The sequence below is a fragment of the Engystomops pustulosus genome, chromosome 1, assembly GCF_040894005.1.
Source record: "Engystomops pustulosus chromosome 1, aEngPut4.maternal, whole genome shotgun sequence".
Lineage (NCBI taxonomy): Eukaryota > Metazoa > Chordata > Amphibia > Anura > Leptodactylidae > Engystomops > Engystomops pustulosus.
This window is the reverse complement of record NC_092411.1, coordinates 13,705,183-13,729,485: the sequence shown is the minus strand read 5'-3', so window position 1 is coordinate 13,729,485 and position 24,303 is coordinate 13,705,183. Positions and strand designations below refer to the sequence as shown.

Below are 24,303 nucleotides of genomic sequence, written 5' to 3'. Positions count from 1 at the left end.
ATCTACCACCAAAATCCACACTTACTCATTGATCCAGGCACCGTGACTGTGGTAATCTTCTTATATTTGTTATCCATGGCCTCCTTACTTCTAAAATCAACTTTTAAAATTATGTTAACTAGCAAAAATGCTTTACCAGAACCCTTCTGTGTTGTAGCTTCATAGGCTGTTACACTGTCTCACAGTCCTTCTGCTCTCTCAGCACTTCCCTCTCCCCCTGCCTGATGTATTCTCACACTGTGGGAAGAGGAAGTGCTCCTGCACAGTGTAACAGCCCATGAATCTACAGCATGGAGGGGCTCTGGTAATGCCCCTGAGAGCCCATGTGGCTCATTAGCATGTGTTTAAAAGTTGATTTTAGAAGGAAGGAGGCCAGAGATTACAAATACAAGATTACCACAGTCATGGTGCCTGGATCTATAGGATCTGCGCTGAAGCTTCACAGGCTGTTGAACTTCCCTCTCCCTCTGCCTGTGGTCCTTTTACGCAGTCTGTGGGAGGAAGTGTTCCTGCACATTGTAAAAGCCTGTGAAGCTACAGCACAGAAGAGCTCTGGTGACACCCCCAGAACCCTTCTGGCTGATAAGCATAATTTTAGAAGTTGATTTTAGAAGGAAGGAGGCCATGGATAACAAATATAAGAAGATTACCACAGTCACGGCGCCCGAATCTATGAGTGCGTGTCCCTGGTTTAACATGACGGATTTTGATGGTAGATTATCTTTATAGAAAACATTTTTGAGCACACATAAAATCTTATAAACAGACAGAGGTGATAGGGATCAGAAAATTCATAAAAGCTATGAAGCAAACAGACATCAAACAATTATATAAAGTTTGTACGATCCACCGGGACCTTAGTGATCAGATGTAATACTGTTCAATTTTGTGCAGTGCCTCCGCAGGTCAAAAGGGAGCATTACACATTATTGGGGGTCATTTACTAAGGGCCCGATTCGCGTTTTCCCGACGTGTTACCCGAATATTTCAGATTTGCGCCGATTTTCCCTGTATTCCCCGGGTATTTGGCGCACGCGATCGGATTGTGCCGCATCGGCGCTGGCATGCACGCGACAGAAATTGGGGGGCGTGGCCGAACGAAAACCCGACGGATTCGGAAAAACCGCAGCATTTAAAAAAAAAAAGTGTTGCGGGACGCGCGCTTACCTTCACCAGGTATAGGATGGTGCATTCCGGCGGACCTTGGGAAACTTCAGCGCAGCAGCGACACCTGGTGGACGTCGGAGGAACTGCCTTAGTGAATCGCCGGAAGACCCGAATCCACCGCAGAGAACGCGCCGCTGGATCGCGAATGGACGGGGTAAGTAAATCTGCCCCATTATATTGAGGTTTTTTTTTTTGTTGGAAAGTCTCTAAATCGGTTTTATATCCCAATTTTTATGTGTTGGTTATAATTTACATGATAATTCCCTGAAAAATGAAAAGTTTGATTAGTTCTTAAAACTTTAAAACAAAGTATGTTAATGATCACCAACGCATTCATCACACCAGAGATCCTCATCAGTTTCAGCCGAGAGGAGACGCTCTGTATTATAAGTTTTGCTTGTCGATCACCGAGGCTTGAAATGACTTTTTTGTATTTTGTAAATTGAATTACTGTGAAAAGATACAAAATCTCTTTTTAACTGTTTATTGAATAGAACAGAGAAAGTTCATGAATAGAAAATCAGAACAAAACTAAAAAGAGACACAGCAGTTCTATAGGTAGGAGAGAATAATACATAAAACTGCAAACGTCTAAGTTTGGGTAATGGTTGGGTTATAAGAGGTCGTACCTGCTGTATTGACCTCTCTGCAATTGGGGGGGGGGGGGGCAGATTCTGCACCACTCCTATGGGGCAGTTTACTTACCCGGTCCATTTGCGATCCAGTGGCGCGTTCTCTGCAGTGGATTCGGGTCGGATTCGGCTGGGATTCATTAAGTTCCTCCGACGTCCACCAGGTGGCGCTGCTGCGCTGAAGAGCATCGGAACGCACTCAAGTTCACCGGCCTATTCCTAGTGAAGGTAAGTGCAAGCTCCGCTACACTTTTTTTTTTGTAAATGCGGCGGTTTTTACGAATCCATCGGGTTTTCGTTCGGCCACGCCCCCCGATTTCCGTTGCGTGCATGCCAGCGCCGATGCGCCACAATTCGATCGCGTGCGCCAAAATCCGGGGGCAGTACAGGGAAAATCAGCGCAAATCGGAAACATTCGGGTAACACGTCGGGAAAACGCAAATCGGGCCCTTAGAAAATGACCCCCTATGTGTCTAATCTTGAAAGGAAGCACTTACCGGGTTTTTCCCTCTTTTAAAAAAATCTCTCCCGAAGTCAGCCAAATATGGCTCATTTTCACATGAGATGAGTCAAGTTTAATAGTTGCAGGGTCATTGTCACTGCAGAAGCCCCTATCTTGGGTTCTAAAGCACTAAGAAACATGCTGCTAGTGTCATTTTAAAGATAAGAATCTCATTGTTCAGATTACATTGATCTGAGGCTTATGATTCTGTGAGCGACAGAACTGGACCTACAGGCAGTTAAATATTAGGCAGGAACGTTGCATTTCGAACTATATTTTTAGCTATCTGTATCATATTTTGCAGCTCACAAAATCAAAAGCCTGATGTAATTAGAAATATGAGAGTCTTAACTTTAATATGACACCTGCAGCATGTATCTAGGTCCTACGGAACAGAAGATCGGAGCTTCTGACATGACACTCCCCCTGCAGCCATTAAACTTGGCTCGTATCATGTGAAAATGAGGGAGAAGAGTCATATTTGCCTTAAGTTGGGGCAAAATTCTTATATGTAAAAGGTGAGTTTTCACATAAAAGAGGGAATTCTAGAAAGGACATTTCCTCTCCTACCTGAGGTGAGTAGTAGTTTAGAGAAGTAAAAGCTGATGACAGGTTCTCTTTAAAGCCGGTATAAAGCAATTTACAATCTGCTCCACTGGCTGAAACATCTGAGGTTTGACAATGGAAAACACAAGACTATGAGGAATAATAGAAATGCAATGGGGGAGAATTTATAAATTGGTGGCGTAAGGTCTGCTCCTGCCTTTAGTGGAGTTCTGCACTGGGATTTTATATTGTGACTCAATGCAAGAAGAAAGAATGGTGATCAGAAAGGACACATCAGAGAATTGCAGTACATGTAGGGAGCAGTATAGTACCTTTAGTAGTGGTAGAGGGCAGTACAGGACATGTAATACAGGTAGAGAGCAGTACAGTACATGTAGTACAGGTAGATGGCAGTACAGTACATGTAGTACAGGTAGAGGGCAGTACAGTACATGTAGTAAAGGTAGAGGGCAGTACAGGGCATGTAGTACAGGTGGAGGGCAGTACAGGGCATGTAGTACAGGTAGAGGGCAGTACAGGGCATGTAGTACAGGCAGAGGGCAGTATAGGGCATGTAGTACAGGTAGAGGGCAGTACAGGACATGTAGAACAGGTAGAGGGCAGTACAGGACATGTAGTACAGGTAGGGGGCAGTACAGTACATGTAGTACAGGTAAAGGCCAGTTCAGGACATGCAGTACAGGTAGAGGGCAGTACAGTACATGTAGGGGGCAGTAATGGACATGTAGTACAGGTAGAGGGCAGTACAGTACATGTAGTACAGGTAGGGGGCAGTACAGTACATGAAGCACAGGTAGAGAGCAGTACAGTACATGAAGCACAGGTAGAGAGCAGTACAGTACATGTAGTACAGGTAGAGAGCAGTACAGTACATGTAGTACAGGTAGAGGCCAGTTCAGGCAAGAAGTACAGGTAGAGGGCAGTACAGGACATGTAGTATAGGTAGAGAGCAGCACAGTACATGTAGTACAGTTATAGGGGGCAGTACAGTACATGTAGTACAGGTAGAGGCCAGTTCAGGACATGTTGTACAGGTAGAGGGCAGTACAGTACATGTAGGGGGCAGTACAGGACATGTAGTACAGGTAGAGGGCAGTACAGTACATGTAGTACAGGTAGAGAGCAGTACAGAACATGTAGTACAGGTAGAGAGCAGTACAGGACATGTAGTACAGGTAGAGGGCAGTACAGGACATGTAGTAGAGGTAGAGGCCAGTTCAGGACATGCAGTACAGGTAGAGGGCAGTACAGTACATGTAGTACATGTAGGGGGCAGTACAGGACATGTAGTACAGAGAAGGGGCAGTACAGGACATGTAGTACAGGTAGAGGCCAGTTATGGACATGCAGTACAGGTAGAGGGCAGTACAGTACATGTAGGGGGCAGTACAGGACATGCAGTACAGGTAGAGGGCAGTACAGTACATGTAGTACAGGTAGGGGGCAGTACAGGACATGTAGTACAGGTAGAGGGCAGTACAGGACATGTAGTAGAGATAGGGGGACAGTTCAGGACATGTAGTACAGGTAGGGGGCAGTACAGTACATGTAGTACAGGTAGAGAGCAGTACAGGACATGTAGTACAGGTAGACGGCAGTACAGTACATGTATTACAGGTAGAGGGCAGTAGAGGGCATGTAGTACAGGTGGAGAGCAGTACAGGACATGTAGTACAGGTAGAGGGCAGTGCAGTACATGTAATACAGGTAGAGAGCAGTACAGTACATGTAGTACAGGTAGGGGGCAGTACAGGACATGTAGTACAGGTAGAGGCCAGTTCAGGACATGTAGTACAGGTAGAGAGCAGTACAGTACATGTAGTACAGGTAGAGGGCAGTACAGGACATGTAGTACAGGTAGAGGCCAGTTCAGGACATGCAGTACAGGTACGGGGCAGTACAGGACATGTAGTACAGGTAGGGGGCAGGACAGGACATGTAGTACAGGTAGGGGGCAGGACAGGACATGTAGTACAGGTAGAGGGCAGTACAGTACATGTAGTACAGGTAGGGGGCAGTACAGTACATGTAGTACAGGTGGGAGGCAGTACAGGACATGTAGTACAGGTAGTAGAGAGCAGTGCAGTACATGTAGTACAGGTAGAGAGCAGTACAGGACATGTAGTACAGGTAGAGAGCAGCACAGTACATGTAGTACAGGTAGAGGGCAGTTCAAGACATGTAGTACAGGTAGAGGGCAGTACAGGACATGCAGTACAGGTAGAGGGCAGTACAGGATATGTAGTACAGGTAGAGGGCAGTGCAGGGCATGTAGTAAAGGGAAAGGGCAGTTCAAGACATGTAGTACAGGTAGAGGGCAGTACAGGACATGCAGTACAGGTAGAGGGCAGTACAGGACATGTAGTACAGGTAGAGGGCAGTACAGTACATGTAGTACAGGTAGAGAGCAGTACAGTACATGCAGTACAGGTAGAGAGCAGTACAGGACATGTACTACAGGTAGAGGGCAGTACAGGACATGCAGTACAGGTAGAGAGCAGTACAGGACATGTACTACAGGTAGAGGCCAGTTCAGGACATGCAGTACAGGTAGAGGGCAGTACAGGATATGTAGTACAGGTAGAGGGCAGTACAGGGCATGTAGTACAGGTAGAGGGCAGTACAGGGCATGTAGTACAGGTAGAGGCCAGTACAGTACATGTAGTACAGGTAGAGGCCAGTACAGTACATGTAGTACAGGTAGAGGGCAGTACAGGATATGTAGTACAGGTAGAGGGCAGTGCAGGGCATGTAGTACAGGTAGAGGGCAGTGCAGTACATGTAGTACAGGTAAAGGGCAGTACAGGAAATGTAGTACAGGTAGAGGGCAGTGCAGGGCATGTAGTACAGGTAGAGGGCAGTACAGTGCATGTAGTACAGGTAGAGAGCAGTACAGGTCATGTAGCACAGGTATATAGCAGTACAGGACATGTAGTACAGGTAGAGAGCTGTACAGTACATGCAGTACAGGTAGAGAGCAGTACAGGACATGTAGTACAGGTAGAGAGCTGTACAGTACATGCAGTACAGGTAGAGGGCAGTGCAGGGCATGTACTACAGGTAAAGGGCAGTACAGGACATGCAGTACAGGTAGAGAGCAGTACAGGACATGTACTACAGGTAGAGGGCAGTATAGGGCATGCAGTACAGGTAGAGAGCAGTACAGGACATGTAGTACAGGTAGAGAGCAGTACAGTACATGTAGTACAGATAGAGGGCAGTACAGGACATGTAGTACAGGTAGAGGGCAGTACAGGGCATGTAGTACAGGTAGAGGGCAGTACAGTACATGTAGTACAGGTAGAGGGCAGTACAGGACATGTAGTACAGGTAGGGGGCAGTACAGGACATACAGTACAGGTAGAGGGCAGTACAGTACATGTAGTACAGGTACAGGGCAGTACAGGACATGTAGTACAGGTACAGGGCAGTACAGGACATGTAGTACAGGTAGGGGGCAGTACAGGACATGTAGTACAGGTAGAGAGCAGTACAGTACATGTAGTACAGATAGAGGGCAGTACAGGACATGTAGTACAGGTAGGGGGCAGTACAGGACATGTAGTACAGGTAGAGAGCAGTACAGTACATGTAGTACAGGTAGAGGGCAGTACAGTACATGTAGTACAGGTAGAGAGCAGTACAGTACATGTAGTACAGGTAGAGAGCAGTACAGTACATGTAGTACAGGTAGAGGGCAGTACAGGACATGTAGTACAGGTAGGGGGCAGTACAGGACATGTAGTACAGGTAGAGAGCAGTACAGTACATGTAGTACAGGTAGAGGGCAGTACAGTACATGTAGTACAGGTAGAGAGCAGTACAGTACATGTAGTACAGGTAGAGAGCAGTACAGTACATGTAGTACAGGTAGAGGGCAGTACAGGACATGTAGTACAGGTAGGGGGCAGTACAGTACATGTAGTACAGGTAGAGGGCAGTACAGGACATGCAGTACAGGTAGGGGGCAGTACAGTACATGTAGTACAGGTAGGGGGCAGTACAGGACATGTAGTACAGGTAGAGAGCAGTACAGTACATGTAGTACAGGTAGAGGGCAGTACAGGACATGTAGTACAGGTAGAGGGCAGTACAGGACATGTAGTACAGGTAGGGGGCAGTACAGTACATGTAGCACAGGTAGAGAGCAGTTCAAGACATGTAGTACAGGTAGGGGGCAGTACAGGACATGTAGTACAAAGTACAATAGTCAAGATCGAAAACAGAAAAGTGATGGTAATACAGGTTTATATGTGTATTAGTTGTGAATAACATTTGTTTGTGTATTTGGCTCCATACAAGGATTATCCCATCCACTCAGATTACTTGTTTGGCTTCAAGGAGACTCTGTTGTCTGATTAAGATATCAATAAACACTGAATTGTCCTGTAAGAACATGATACATGTGACAACTTGCTAGACACATCTGACACCCACAGTCACTGGATATCTCAGGACACACACTTTAATTAATGATGTTCCCCTTCCAATCCAAACTTTTCCTTGTCATCATCCAAGTAGCAAGTGCTACGCTCAGATAGCCATTCAGATGAATTGGGCAGCAAGTCCATGTGAGTCGTGCTGCTGTATACTCATGATCCTTGGGGGTCCTATATGGTCCAACAGAATAGATCATCACAAAATTTAGCTCCAGTTAGTTTTCTGGTCAGCTAGAGAGGGTTTGGCCAGCTCTGAAATGCCACCTTTAAACTTTCTTCCCCTTTAAGGCTGGAGTTTCCTTGGTTTTACAGGTAATTTTTCTATAGCTGTCTTTTGCTGCAATCTACTGCTCAAATGTAGTGTGGACACCTGTACTATGTCATACCTACTTACTGAAGAGTTAAGAAGTGATGTTTATGTTATGTTGCAACATTTGTTATCTTTCCTGCAAGATCCCAGATTGGCTATTGGTTGGTGTCCTGGAGCTCCTCAGGGGCGTTGCTAGGGTTATAAAAGATCCGGGGCACGGGCCCTAAGTCGCACGTTTCAAATTCTCTGCAGCATCCCCTCATACAGAATACCCCCACATGCTTTTGCTGCATAAAATAACACATTTTATCATATGCAGCTATAGAAAGATCTCCCCATTTCTTATATCCAGTCATTGTGGCCCCAAAACTTAAAAGGGTAGGGTATTCTCTAGTATTTATAACATATGCACAGGATATGTCATTAATACATGATAGGTTGGGTTCCACCTCTGGGACCCATATCCCCAGCCAGACAGAAAGCAGAAATTCGACCCACTTTAAGGCACCTCCTCCAGGAGACGCGATGTAATGACTTTATCTCCCCCTGCAGAGCTCTCATCCCCATTGTGCAGCGTTGTAGGGTTTGTAGTGGAGCAAGGAGCTGACAGCACTGTGCACCGTCACATTACTCATCTCTGGATCTCTGAATTTTCCATGCCGTGTACTGGAAAGCAGGAGAAACATTCCAAATGCAGTGAACTTCAACAAAAAAAATGCTTTTGCACCATTTTCTCGTGGGCTCTGTTATACGGATTTTACCTAACCATGCCTCCCCTTTTTGCTTTGGGTCGGTGAAATTATGGGGATTCCAAATTATACATGTTTTGTTAGGTTTTAATAAACTTTAGAAAACCTTTTGTACAAAAAAGATTTCTTCAACTTGACATATTCTGACACTAATAACATTTCCATTCTGTGGCATACAGAACTGCATCAGGTGTCATTTTTTGCAGGGGGTGATGACATATACATTGATACCATTTGTGGGACTGTATGACTTTTTCATCACTTTTTATTTGCAAAATGGCAAACAAATGGTGTTTTGGGACGTTGCAATACCTGACATGTTTGTGACTTTTACTGTATCTTATATCCGTTCTTGGGAAAGGGGGCCGATTAGAACTTATTTGTTTTTTACTATTTTTTAGACTTCTTTAACCCTAGTTGGTCTTGCCGATATCATCATATACCGCCATACTACAGTATAGCAGTATATGGCATATTTGAACATGATTTGTTACAATGTTCACTGGTACATTGTAACAGATCTGCATGAATGACAAATTCTCAGATCTAATAAAGACCTGAGGCTGTCATGGAGACAGATCATTGATACCTGATGATGTTACAGGGAGCGGTGATCCCAGCCAAGATAGCAGCGCATGTCACAGCTTAACCGGTGCCATGTAAAGGGTTAACACCCGCGATAGGTGCCAGCATTGATTGATTGATGGGTGTTTGCTGCAATATACACCTGCATGTTCATGGCATGACACACGCTGCACACAGCAGGCATATGTACTGGAGACCACTGAAAGTAATGGGGCTGGGACTTTACATGGTGATTGAAAAAAGAATGAAGCTCACAGTAACATTACACATTGGGGCAGATTTACTTACCCGGCCCATTCGCGATCCAGCGGCGCGTTCTCTGAACAGGATTCGGGTCCGGACGGGATTTATGATGGCAGTTCCTCCGCCGTCGACCAGGTGGCGCTGCTGCGCTGAAATGCATCTGATCGTGCCGGAATACACCGAGCCGGACCAGGTGAAGGTAAGCACTTCCCAAGCGACACATTTTCGGTTATTAAATGCGGCGGTTTTTTCGAATCCATCGGGTTTTCGTTCGGCCACGCCCCCCGATTTCTGTCGCGTGCATGCCAGCGCCGATGCGCCACAATCCGATCGCGTGTGCCAAAATCCCGGGGCAATTCAGGGAAAATCGGCGCAAATCGGAAATATTTGGGTAACACATCGGGGAAAACGCGAATCGGGCCCTTAGTAAATGACACCCATTGTGTGCACAAGGCATTATACACCCTACATACAAGTTCACTCATAAATATACAGAAACATCTGAATACTAAACTGTGTATATAGATGAACACACACATACACTATATACATGGACTACATTGTGGGGATCCTCCTATAAACCACTTACTATGTTTTATGAAGAGGAATGCTGTGTGGTGCAGCAGGCAGGGCTGAGGTAATGGCTGCAGCCTCCTCCCTCACCCTCCGACACTGGAGCCTGCACACACATAGTCAGGGCTTGTGTGAGGAGCTGCTGGGGGATGGGCTGCAGCAGAGAGGAGATGTGACAGCCTGTGGAAGGGGTATAAGAAGCTGGAGGAGAAGGTTCCTGTGCTCTGGGGATGACGGGACCTGTTTCCCCTCACTGCCCCTACTATAAGCCTGAAGCAGGAGTCTCCGGCAGAGCTGGGGGCGGGGCCTCTGTGATGACTGCTCCTCTCTGCTCCCGCTCTCATGTCCCTGCTCACAGACATCCGGGGCACAGGAAAAAAGATCCGGGGCCTGTGCCCCAAATCTTTCCACCTAGTGACGCCCCTGGAGCTCCTATTCTATTAATTCTCTCTCTCTGGATTGCTAGGCTGTTCTTATTTCTCTTTTGATCTCTGCACATAGATTGCTGCCCATGCAGCAGAGCCACCCGGGCTACTATTTCCACGCATCACTGGATCAAGGAACAGTTACTCCTGAGGTTGCTTTCACACTGCTGTTGCCCACCGTACCGTAACATAGCGGGCAACGGCAGCGCACGGGGAGAGGAGGAGGAGGTGAGCGCCCCTCTCCAAAGGGATACATGGCGCACGACGCTGTATTACGGGAAAAGATAGGACATGTCCTATCTTTTTCCCGGGTACGATGCCGCACGTGTGCCGTGCACCCATTGCCATCTATGGGGGACGTATATACGTCCCCCATACGGTCGTGTGAATGTAGTGTAAATTCCTACTACACAATAGAATCATTGCCACAGCCAACCACCTTGTGTGTGCTTGTTCGGATTACGGTTATCAGCTTGTTATCTTCTGTAGTTCTGGACTGCGTCATACCGAATACACCCGAGCATCAGATGCAAAGACATACAACAAATACAAATCACGTATACATACACATCCAAAAATACACACAAACATAAAATACCATATACAAACAGACAGCTTAAACACACATACAGTATATAAACATCACACACATATACAGCATATATACACACACAATACCCAGATGCTGGGGTCCCCTGACACCCCTGCACGAGGAATTAACCCCTGAAGAGCACTGGTAAATAAATAAACCCATCACCTATACTGTTTTGATATACTTGTATAATGGAAAAAACACTTCCATCCCCGGTATTTCCAGGGCGGATCTTTAGCCTCCGTTGACCCTCATAAAAGTTGCATTTGCCGTTCCGTCTTGCACCTGTTCTCCCCAGACTCTCACAGTCTTCCATGGACTTGGCTGTAACACTTTCAGTGCTGACAGTCCCTGGCATGGACACTGGTCCTGGAAGGCTGAAATCTCATCCGGACATTTGGAGGATAGATTTACATTTTTTTTTATTTTGCAGTCATATGGGTCACAGATATGGGGTGTAGACTGCGCCCCTATGTTAAAAGCCTGAAGACAAGTGCCTTTTATATGAGTCTTAGTTTATATAAGATATTTCCTGTTTTCAGATTTCAACATTTAAGAACTTTAATTGGATGTAAAGCTGCCTGGAACACTGTTGTGGGGTATATATGTCTGGCACATGTAACTAGTAGTTATGGGGCACCATGGCTGATATTCATAGCGTAAACTGTTCTTGATGGATCAATGCAGGTTTCTGTATATTCCGTATACATGAAGGCCCCATGCCTGGTACTTATATATCAATCACTGATGCTTAGATACAGAGGTATCTAGTCTGACACAGTGGCCCATATTTATTAACTGATTTGCACCACATTCATGTATTTAAGAAGTGTCCGAGACACATTTTGGCGCACGCTACACTATTTTTCACGCGAAACACTTTTCTGCAATGAAGGGGGGTGTCCCGGTGCTCAGTCGGACCGTGCACCACATGTATCATGCAAAGACCGTCAGAAATGTGTCGCACGCCCCCATGTCAAAGGTGCACCAAAAAAGTGGTGACCTACAGGGGGCGCCAGATTCATGAAGAACGGGTGCTAGAAATCTGTGCCAGTTATGTCTGTGCCAGTTTTTTGTCCATATATAATGCATGAAGAAAAGTGTCTTTAAGCTTGTACATGTATTTGTCATGGTCATGCACCACAATTGTATCGCAGTTGCACTTTGTCTGACACTTTTTGATACTGTGCACTTAAAGGGGCACCGTATTTATTTCTGAGATGCACCACAATTGTGTCACAACAGCAAATGCGCCAAAAAAAAAAAAATAGGTGCTACTGTGTCACATCCTGAAAACTGACCAACTAAGCGTGTGAGATACTTTTAATCCAGCGGCGCGTTCTCTGCGGTGGATTCGAGTCTTCCAGCGATTCACTAAGGCAGTTCCTCCGACGTCCACCAGGTGTCGCTGCTGCGCTGAAGTCCGCCGAGGCCCACCGGAGTTCACGATCCTATTCTTGGTGAAGATAAGCGCGTGTCCAGCGACACTTTTTTTTTTAAATGCGGCAGTTTCTCCATCTGGTTTTCGTTCGGCCACGCCCCCCGATTACCATCGCGTGCATGCCGATGCGCCACAATCCGATCGCGTGTGCCAAAATCCCGGGGCAAAACAGGGGAAATCAGCGCAAATCGGAAATATTCGGGTAACACGTTGGGAAAGCGCGAATCGGGCCCTTCACCATTTTGCAACCAAAGAATCAAGAAAAAGTGTTCAAAAGCTTGTACAGTCCCTGAAATGGTAGCAAAAACAACGTCAGCTCATACTGGAGAATAGTGACACCACACACAGCTCCATATACTGAAGTGCGAAAATGTTATCAGCGCCAGAAGATAGCGAAAAGAAGAAATTTTTTTTTTGTATAAAAGGTTTTATTTATTTCGGGGCACACAGCGAAAGCCATAAAAAACAAACCAACAAGAAAATGGCACGAATGCGCTTTTTCACCAATTTCGCCACATTTGGAATAGGAATCGAGAGTCAGTTGTGTCTGTGCTCTGTATCTAACTATGTGGACAATGTGTGCATGGCGTATGGGCTGTGTGTGCGCTGTATTGTATGTGGTCTATGGGGCTTATTTACTAAGGGTCCTGTGGCCGCATTTCCGTCGGGTTTTTGTCGTTTTCGGGAATCGCACAACAGGTATTTAGAAGGGGATTGTGTCGTACGCGAACAGAAATCGGGGGGCGTGCTATCGGACAATCTGATTCAGACTGAGCCTGGGATTTAACTTGCAAGACAATGCACTTGTACCAGGAAGAAGAAGGTGAACTCCGGGGACCTGAGCGGGGAAGTGACACATGCAGAATATCGGGCGCACAATCTTAGTGAAGTAAGTAAGTTAATGTGCCCCTATGTGTGACTGACTGCATGCAGACATCGGGGCACATTTATTAATGGTTCTGCTGCTCCTTTTTGTGTAGGCGCTTTTTATTTGGCGCCTGTTCCAACACATTGACAGAGTATCGGCCACACCAAAACCTCTATTTTCCAACCTTTTTGGGCTCAGGTTTTGAACCCCAACACTTACCCTCAACTTTTTGGTGCATGATCAGACCAACAAAAAACAAAACTACAAACTCCTAAACTCCTTCGTGAATGTAGTGTAACACTCATTTATTCATCTAACGGAGCACCGACAACATTACGGCCACAATATAACATTGTAATGCTAAAATCGTGCGCCAAAAAACAACCGGTAGCTCCAAAAGTAATAAATGCTACCCATTATGACCATTGGTCTGTGTGTACCCTGCATATTGCCTGTGAATGCGCTGTATGTAGGTATATAGGTACAATGGGGGGAATTTATTATTTTTTACCCAGGGTGTTGTTTTTTGGCAAGTGGTGCTTTGCGCTGTAATGTTATATTGTGGTGCACGGCCATTATGAATTTGGCGCTCCATTAGATGAACAAATTAGCATCAGAAATGAAAATTCCACATTCATGAAGGGTTTAGAAGTTGGGGGGAACTTGCTTCTACTGATCTGACTATGAACCCATAAAAATGCTCCAAAAAAAGTTGCGGGAAACAAAAACTGCAGGAAAAGTGTCAAGATTCAAAAGCTGCGGCCAAAAATATGAGCGGCAAAAAATAAAACAAAGTCATGAGTGTCGGAAAAATGAGGTTTCTGTGGCGCGGACACTCTGTAAATGTGTTAGAACGGGCGCAAAATAGAAAGCCCTAGGATTTCCCAACAAAAAAAGGTGCAAAACCAATAATAAATGTGCCCCTATGTTCTGCACCTTGAAGTGGACCCTCAGCTCCCCTGACATGTCGGATCACATACATATTTGCAATCTATATGAAATGCTTCCGGAGCATTAGATATCAGCACAGCGCAAATCTTCTGTTATTCCTCCTGGTAATATGGAAATACTTGTACAGATGGGTTATATAAAGAGTTTCCATAAAAAAAACTCACCTCTAACTGTTAAAGGGGTTTACCTAAACTTTTACAGCTTTCCTTAGGATAGGACATTAGTAGTGGATCAGTGGAGATGTGACACCTGCCACCCTTGCGGATCAGCTGTTATACCCCCGGGTCAGAGGTGGGTGCAGCCGCTCCATATGGATATGTGCACTGGATATGAGCCTGCAGGCACCGCTCCCATAGAAGTGGATGAGATCTGCTCCTGCACGGACAGACGGGGCAAACGCTATAGGGGGCATTCACCAATTGTGGCGCAGGTTCCGTTTTTTTGGCGACGACTCGTGCATAAAATTACTCAGTGATGTTCGATCATAACGCATTGCCTTAATAAACTGGGGCACGACCGGAAGGGCTCTGGACTGTCTCCACACTGATGAAGGTGAAGTAGAACTTGGTAGTTTTTAGCTCATCTTTTTTTTGCGCCAAAAAAAGTGTTGGGAACCTAGTAGCACATGAAAAGTGTTGGAATTATCAAGCTGCAGCCAAATCGAGTGACCAAAAATGTAAAAAAATGGTGTGATTGTCGGAAAAGGAAAAATATTGGGGCTCATTTATTAAGGGTCCGAATCGCGCACTTTTGTCGGGTTTCCCCGACAATTTCTGATTTGCGCCAAATTGCCCCGGGATTTTGGCGCACGAGATCAGATTTAGGCACATCGCCGACGGCTTTCACATGACAGAAAGTGGGGGGCGTGGCCGTCGGACAACCCAACGCATTTGGAAAAACAGCGAAATTTAAAAAAGAATTTGTGTTGCAAGATCAGCACTCACATGCACCGGGACGAAGCAGGTGAACTCCGGCGGACCTCGGCGCAGCAGCGACACCTGCTGGATATCGGGGGCACGGACCTTAGTGAATCCCGGCAGACCCGAATCCTCGTCGGAGAGGATCGCGACTGGACCGGGTAAGTAAATCTGCCCCATTGTGCACAAAGGAAAAAAACGATAAAAAAAACCGGAAAGCCAATAATGAATGCCCCCCCTATGGACGGAGCTGCCGACTTCCAGCTTTGACTATTCCGCCCACCACTGACCACGAACTGAACCTTTTCTATGGATCCCTTTAACATGAACCTGTGTATTCATATCTTTTCCAATCTGAATAACAGAGGAACACCACAAACCAGACTGCATACATCTAAAGCTCCAGTAGACGGTTTACGACACGAAGAACGCAAATATTTAGACTACAAAAGGAAAGACGAGGCGTCCACTTTTATGTTCCCCAAAAACATTTTCCACTGTAAGGCACGGCTAAAATTCCCAGCCAGAAGTTTTTCTCTACTGAAGAGGTTAAAAATGTATACACCATAAAATGAGCGCACGCAGGGGCCCATTTGTTGGTCCAGCTGTCGTAGCTCCCCAGGTCTATCCCTCCTATTATCAGCCGTTTCCTATAATTAGGAATTCTCAATGTTTATCCCAAGTGGCTCCTCCAAATCCGTTTTTCCCTGAACAGCAGGGGCTGCCACTCACTTTACTGCCTAAACGCTATCATGGGAATTCCTAGATTGTCAGCAGCAGATAAACCGACCCACACAAACACAGATGTAGCAGCGCTGAGTTTGTCACAACATATTAGTATGAGGATCACAGAGCTGAGGAACAAGTTTAGTTCTTTAACTAAAATCTCACGTCAGAGTCCTGCACTTTTTTGTTCCCAGACTGTTTACCTGAGTATGATCCACTCTCCGGTCCACTGGACCTTCTGTATCCATGTCTTCTATAACAATGATGGAAGTTTCTGTTTGGACATTTGATGGCTCCTCCTGGATCAGGTCTTCAACTTGAAGATTGTCATCTTCAGAACTGTCCTTCATAGAATGATGGTCATCCTCCCATTCTTCTACAGTTTCTGAAGTCCCTGGACCTTCAGTTTCGCCCTGGTCCGATACCCCTTTATATTTGGAGAAGTCCTCTATTGTAGGGTCCTCTGTTGACTCCTCGGTCATGGTGAGGGCACCTTTGTCTAATACATTGACCAGATAAAGTTCCATGTAGGGTTTGTTGGTTTTCGCTTTGATACACGTTGATACATCTCCTCGGAGTCGATTTTCCATGTTGTCCTCGTCGATCCCGGCTCTTTCATCCTGGATGGCGGATAGAGGAAGTTTACATCGTTCTTTTCGGTTCAAACTAGAAGAATTGTCCTCCTGATGTCCAGCTGTAATCACCATCTCTGGTTGCAGTGCTTTTAGATTGTCTCCGGGGAAGTCTCCTTTTACATCTAGTCTTGGTGGCTGTGAGTGACTGACACAGAGAGTGGCTAAGCCATCCATAGATAAAGTGTCACCCGATCCTTCATGAGCAGTCCCACCACACTCGTTTAGGCAATCCCAGCTTACTTTTGTCTCATCATCCTGGTCACTTTCCAGTAAAAAGAGAGGCTCATTGCCTAGAGGAACATGCTGCCACATTCCCCTCTCATAATCCATCATGACATCAGAGCATTCCAAATAGTTGAGACAGTCATCGAAAAAGTCTTCTCCCATAGTCCGATGGACGCCCAACTTTGGCTCTGAGGCTCTACAACAATATTTAGAGCCGTGCCACATGCAGTAGAGATGTTCAAGGCTCCCCGTGTGGCACCTGACCCTACACAAAGGCTTGAAATGTATTTTCAGGACGCCATTTTGATTCGCTTTTATATGCGCGCCACGTGTTTGCGTAAAATCCGATTGTTCAGGCTTAGTCCTTGATTTGGAATGTTCAGGAATGGCGTCATTTTTCTCCACGATAAATAAACTTTCGCCTGCGCCCATGGCGGCTTCAAAGACTTCAAAGCTTTATTCAGGACCAGGTTTGGTGCCAGGAAAGGTCTGTATAAATTCTATCTCACTTATTAGTCGTCATAAAGGATCCAATGGAAAGTCAATGCTATGATGTATGGGATGCATGGGAATAAATATGTCCTCCCTGCTATGACCGGTGGGGCAGACGCTGCTAAACCAACGGAATTTGAATGCTAATATTTTTAGTTCTGGTCTTCATATCTAAAGAAAAAGAAAAATAGTAACAATTACTATCTAATAGAAAAATAATATATAAAGATCGAAAAAAACTACTTATACCTGTACTGTGACATCACTGTGTGTATTATCCCTGTACTGTGACATCACTGTGTGTATTATCCCTGTACTGTGACATCACTGTGTGTATTATCCCTGTACTGTGACATCACTGTGTGTATTATCCCTGTACTGTGACATCACTGTGTGTATTATCCCTGTACTGTGACATCACTGTGTGTATTATCCCTGTACTGTGACATCACTGTGTGTATTATCTCTGTACTGTGACATCACTGTGTGTATTATCCCTGTACTGTGACATCACTGTGTGTATTATCTCTGTACTGTGACATCACTGTGTGTATTATCTCTGTACTGTGACATTACTGTGTGTATTATCCCTGTACTGGGACATCACTGTGTGTATTATCCCTGTACTGTGACATCACTGTGTGTATTATCCCTGTACTGTGACATCACTGTGTGTAGTACCCCTATACTGTGATATCACTGTGTGTATTATCTGTGTACTGTGACATCAATGTGTGTATTATCTCTGTACTGTGGCATCACTGTGTATTATCCCTGTACTGTGACATCACTGTGTGTATTATCTCTGCACTGTGACATCACTGTGTGTATTATCCCTGTACTGTGACATCAATGTGTGTATTATCTCTGTACTGTGGCATCACTGTGTATTATCCCTGTACTGTGACATCACTGTGTGTATTATCTCTGCACTGTGGCATCACTGTGTGTATTATCCCTGTACTGTGACATCACTGTGTGTATTATCCCTGTACTCTGACATCACTGTGTGTATTATCCATGTACTGTGACATCACTGTGTGTATTATCCCTGTACTGTGACATCACTGTGTGTATTATCCCTGTACTGTGACATTACTGTGTGTATTATCCCTGTACTGGGACATCACTGTGTGTATTATCCCTGTACTGTGACATCACGGTGTGTATCATCCCTGTACTGTGACATCACTGTGTGTATTATCCCTGTACTGTGACATCACTGTGTGTATTATCCATGTACTGTGACATCACTGTGTGTATTATCCCTGTACTGTGACATCACTGTGTGTATTATCCCTGTACTGTGACATTACTGTGTGTATTATCCCTGTACTGGGACATCACTGTGTGTATTATCCCTGTACTGTGACATCACTGTGTGTATCATCCCTGTACTGTGACATCACTGTGTGTATTATCCCTGTACTGTGACATCACTGTGTGTATTATCCCTGTACTGTGACATCACTGTGTGTAGTACCCCTGTACTGTGACATCACTGTGTGTAGTACCCCTGTACTGTGACATCACTGTGTGTATTATCCTTGTACTGTGACATCACTGTGTGTATTATCCCTGTACTGTGACATCACGGTGTGTATTATCCCTGTACTGTGACATCACTGTGTGTATTATCCTGTACTGTGACATCACTGTGTGTATTATCTCTGTACTATGACCTCACTGTGTGTATTATCCCTGTACTGTGACATCACTGTGTGTATTATCCCTGTACTGTGACATCACTGTGTGTAGTACCCCTGTACTGTGACATCACTGTGTGTATTATCCCTGTACTGTGACATCCTTGTGTGTATTATCCCTGTACTGTGACATCACTGTGTGTATTATCCCTGTACTGTGACATCACTGTGTGTATTATCCCTGTACTGTGACATCGCTGTGTGTATTATGCCTGTACTGTGGCATCACTGTGTGTATTATCCATGTACTGTGACATCACTGTGTGTATTTTCCCTGTACTGTGACATCACTGTGTGTATTATCCCTGTACTGTGGCATCACTGTGTGTATTATCCCTGTACTGTGACATCACTGTCACCTTCCTGTGGGGAGCTGGATTAGCAGCCTCAGTTAGGATGCGGTGAAGATTGACTGTGTGCTGGAGCTTCCCCATTCCTAAGGTGCCTAACTGTATTGCCCCAATTTAGTAAGAACCATTTAGTAACCAACATTGGTCAACATTTCTTCAGAACAGCAGGACCTGGGAAGGATTTTGGGAGGCAGTACTGTATGACAGATTGCTACAGTAGTATTAGGTGGTCTGGAATCAACTTCTACAGTGAGCAACTATGGCTTTGGGTTCGGTTTCAGAAATGGGAAAGGTAGTAGATGTAGCCAGGTCCAAGTGTCTATAAAGGGTGGGAGCCCTGTTTAATATGTTACATTAGCGCACAGGAGAATCCCAAATTTCTGACCCTTGAATAAATGTAAAACAAAGGGCAGAGATGATTCCTGGGATTAGTGCGGACCCCGTGGCGGTGCCATGTCAGCATCGATTGATATGTATTCCCCCATAAATCAGTCACTGGGGTATTATCAGCCCTGGCACACGGCTACCATCCACATTGTTAACCTTTTCAGCCGGTAACATCACACTAGATTCTTCCACAAAACTCCAGCAAAGTCAATTGAGACATTAACACTTTGATGGCTACTGTACTCGCCCTGTTTTAATGGGGCACTGCTGTCATATTACACCCTGTAGAATAACAGCGCTGGACCTGGGGGTCTTGTGTGTGCTGTCAGGACTGGACTGGTACAGCGTGCTCCACATTTACAATAAAGTTCTACTGATCCAAACGAGCACGTGATCAAAGCAACAGCTGTCATGTGACCACCAATGTCCAATCACAGTTAAACAGAGCTTGACCACTGAAGCCACTGATTGCAAAGGTGGCAGTGGAAGTGCCTACAAAGGATAGGAAGAAAGAATGGGGATCCCCAAAAAAACCAAAACCCTGTACATGTATATTGATAAATAATAAAAAAGTCAAAAATTCAACAATGAAAAGATTATATATTCCGGGTATAAAAATGGTTACGGTACATCAATCTTTACATTTATCCCCTACAAACTGGATAGTGAATAAATGTATGATATTTGGGAGGGGGGGGTCACCTGGCCAAGAACCCATAGACAGCAGGTCCCTCATCCCGCTTTGTGCTAGTAGAACATCTAGGATTCAGAGGTCCCACAGAAGTCATTGAGACAGATCAATGAGGCAGGTCCCAGCTCTGTCCTATGTACCATTTGACTTCTGTGGGACTTCCAAATCAGTTTAGGGGATGGCTGAAACCTGGAAGTCCTGCATACAAGAAGCTGGATGGGGTACTTAAAGGAACTCAACCACTGCAAAAACATAAAAAACCCTGCAAATACTCACCTCCGCTCCTCCTTATTTTGATCACGGCGCAGTCTGTTGCTATTCTAGACACGGGAAACAAAAACTTATAATTTGCCGCCCGGAGCGCAGGGACAAGATGTCCAGTGCTCCGGGCAGCTAATTATGTACTCCCCGCACCTCCCTCTCCCATGTTGGGGGAGGAAAGACGCAGGGACATGCATAATGCTCTTAATTACTTGAACATTCAGAGATTATTATTAAGGAAGTAAAGGCACATGGGCAACTTATGTACAAGAGTGGCCAACATCTTTAGTTTACCCTTTATCTCATTCTCTGTTATTTTTTTTTTAAAAACAGCATTAACCCCTTACAGACATGTGACGTACTACTACGTCACATATCGGCTGCGGGTGTATGGAGAGGGATCGCAGGATGAGCCCTCTCCATACAAGGTGGGCGTTTGCTGCATATTGCAGCAAACACCCACCAGTAACACCCGCGGCCGGTACTGGCACCAATCGCCGGTGTTAACCCTTTTACATGCTCTAGGAGGCATTTAAATCCTGGTCGGCGGTGGCTGAGCCCTCTCCATACAAGGTGGGTGGTAAATCCTGGTCGGCGCGAGGCAGCCGCCATCTTAGATTCAATCGCTCCCCCGTGTGACGGGGTTGCCATGACAGCCTCGGGTCTTACCAAGACGCAAGGCTGTCTAGTTTTAACCCATTCATTACAATGTGCGATTTGCACATTGTAATAAATGATGAGGAAAATCCCCATATACTGCCATACTGTAGTATTACAGTATATGGTAGGATCAATCAGACAACCTAGGGTTAAAGTACCCTAGGGGGTCTGAAAAATAGTTAAAATAAAAAAAAGCAGAAAAAAATATATATTAAAGAAATCTAAAAATTCAAATTGCCTCCTTTCCCTAAAGCTCATATAAATATTAATAAACAGTAAAAATCATAAACCTCCCAAAATGTCTGACCTATCAAAATATAATAACGGTTATTCCCGGCCTTTAACTCCATAACAATAAATAGCGCCAAAAGTCGAAAATACTGCTTATTTGCCATTTTGAAAAATATAAAAAAATCTATAAAAAGTGATCAAAAGGCCGTACAGTCCTTCAAATTGTAGCATTGAAAACATCATCAAAAGTCACAAAAAATGACACAACCCACAGCTCCCTGCACTCATGTATGAAAAAGTTATTAGTGTCAGAAGATGAAAAATGAAGAGGTTTTTTTTGTAAATGCATGAAAACATTATAAAACCTATATAAATTTGGTATCCCTGTGATCGCACCGACCCAAAGTAGACATTTGGGGCGCACAGTGAAAGCCTTAAAATCCAAGTCTACAAGAATACGGCACAAATGCAATTTGTTATGCAAAAAATAAGCCCTCATACAGCTCTTTACATGGAAAAATAAAAAAAAGCAATACATTTTTGAAGGTGAGGAGTAAAAAATGGAAACGCAAAAACAAAAAAAGGGTCTTGGCGGGAAGGGGTCAAAAAGAATCGCAAAAACAAAAACAAAAACAAAAAAAAAAAGGTCTTAGCGGGAAGGGGTTAAAAAAAGTCGAGAATTGTGTTTTTATAAAACCTTGCCAGAACAAGACTAAACAAAAAGTATTTTAAAAAGTTAAACCCACAGTAAAATTGAACCAATAAAAACTATAGCTCGCCTCTCAAAACACAAATCCTCACACAGCTCCCAAACTTTGGAAAAAATAAAATGTAGCTGACAAGCTGAAAATTTAAAAAGTAAACATTTTTTAAAATATAACAAGATCAGTAACAAGAACAAAGTCTGTATTAACAAAAGTGTACTGACCCAAAGTACAAAGTAAACACATTCCATCCTGATAAACCAGGGACATTACCCATAGATCCAGGCACCGGGACTGTGGTATCTTCTTATATTTGTTATCCGTGGCCTCCTTCCTTCTAAAATCAACTTTTATAATTATGCAAATGAGACAGAAGGATCCCTATTGATGTTACCACTTCATGGTGTAGTTTCCCAGGCTGTTACGCAGTACAGGAGCACTTACCCCCTCCAACTGTGCGAGATTGCAGCAGGTAGAGACAGGGGGAAGGGCTGGCAGAGCAGATGGGAGAGTGGGAGACATTGTAACAGCCTGTGAAGCTAAAGCACAGAGTGGCTCCTTCCTTCTAAAATATATTTTAAAAATGATGCTAATGAGTCAGAAGGGCTCTGGGGGGTGTTAACAGGGCCCCTTTGTGCTGTAAGTAACAGAAAAATTATGTTCCAGCTCACCAGCCTCTGTATGCACAGTCTCCTCGAGCATGGTTCACATAGAAATGCAGATCCAGCTCATGGAGATCCTGTGAAGTAATATCCTTTATTTGCGCTTAGGTGACATCCAGGAGTACAGCAATAAAATGTCTACGCGTTTCGAGCAGTTCACCCGCTCTTATTCATGACTTGTCTGTGAGTACGGAGAAAAAAAAACACGAAGAGGGGAACACCCACTCTGTGCTGTAGCTTCACAGGCTGTTACACTTTGCTGGAGCATTTCCCCCTTCCACTGTGTGAGATTGCATCAGGCAGAGGGGGAAAGTGCTGGGGGAAGCAGGGGGAGGGGGTGACAATGTAACAGAAGTGAAGCCAAGGCACGGAGTGGCTCTGGTAACCCCCCCTAGAGCCCATAGTGCTTATTAGCATAATTATAAAGGTTGATTTTAGAAGGAAGGAGGCCATGGATAGCAAATAGAAGAAGATCCCACAGTCCCGGTGCCTGGATCTATGAGTAATGTCCCTGGTTTATCAGGATGGATTGTGATGGTGGATTTCCTTTAAAGGATTTTTATTATAAGATGCAGAAATGAATACACAGGCAGTCCCTGGGTTACGTACAAGATAGGTCATGTAGGTCTGTTCTTAAGTTGAATTTGTATGTAAGTCAGAACTTTATATTTTATCATTGTAATCCCAGCCAGAATTTTTTTGGTCTCTGTGACAATTGGATTTTAAAAATGTTGGATTGTCCTAAGAATCAGGATTAACACTAAATCTTCATTACAGACGCCTGTGATAACTGTTACAGCTGATTATTGTAGCCTAAGGATAAAGTACAGTAATTACCAACATCCAGAGGTCCGTTTGTAACTAGGGGTCGTCTGTAAGTCGGGTGTTCTTAAGTAAGGGACGGCCTGTACATAGAATTCCATGACTATAGCATCCCATACAGTTATCCCCTTGGCAGCACCCATGCACAGAGAATGAATTGTATTTGTGAGTGTCATTGTATCTGCAGCAGAATGAGCGGATTACATGTCCCCCTGTAATAATGACCACTATGGAGAGGCTGGCAGCGGGCAGGGGGGCACCTGCAGCAGATATTGTAGCAGCGGCACAGCAGAATGAGCGGATTACATGCCCCCCTGTAATAATGACCACTATGGAGGGGCTGGCAGCGGGCAGGGGGCACCTGCAGCAGATATTGTAGCAGCCCCGCAGCAGAATGAGCGGATTACATGCCCCCCTGTAATAATGACCACTATGGAGAGGCTGGCAGCGGACAGGGGGGCACCTGCCAAGCACAATCACTCAGGCTCCTTATGTCTTACCTTATAACCGGGAAGAAGCTGATGAAAAGCTCCTGATGCCGCCCGCACCTTTAATGTCTCCCCTTCATCTATTTTTATCTATTTGCCAAGTAAATGTAAGTGACACCGGCAGCATGCGCGCCCTGCCAGTGTAAGCTTACCCGCCGCGCACCACTGCAACATTAGGAGAATTTCACTATGATTAGTAAATAAGATCTTGGAGCGGCGCCAGAAATTGAGGCAATATTTTTCCACAAGTGGGAACGGAGCACGGAGCCCCCTTAACATCCGATGCCCCTTTTTTCGATTTC

The 24,303-nt window shown here is 44.9% G+C and overlaps 1 protein-coding gene across 1 annotated transcript in view; it reads right to left on the bottom strand.

Moving 5' to 3' along the window:
* The window catches only part of ALPK2 (alpha kinase 2), a 73,517-nt gene extending 49,447 nt beyond the window's left edge, over positions 1-24,070 (bottom strand). The window contains exons 1-2 of the mRNA XM_072133491.1: positions 24,014-24,070; positions 15,891-17,210 (exon numbers count right to left, since the gene is read on the bottom strand). Of these exons, the coding sequence (XP_071989592.1) occupies positions 15,891-16,979 (1,089 nt within the window). The 5' untranslated portion in view covers positions 16,980-17,210; positions 24,014-24,070. The remainder of the gene's footprint in view (positions 1-15,890; positions 17,211-24,013) is intronic.
* Positions 24,071-24,303: the final 233 nt, after the last annotated feature.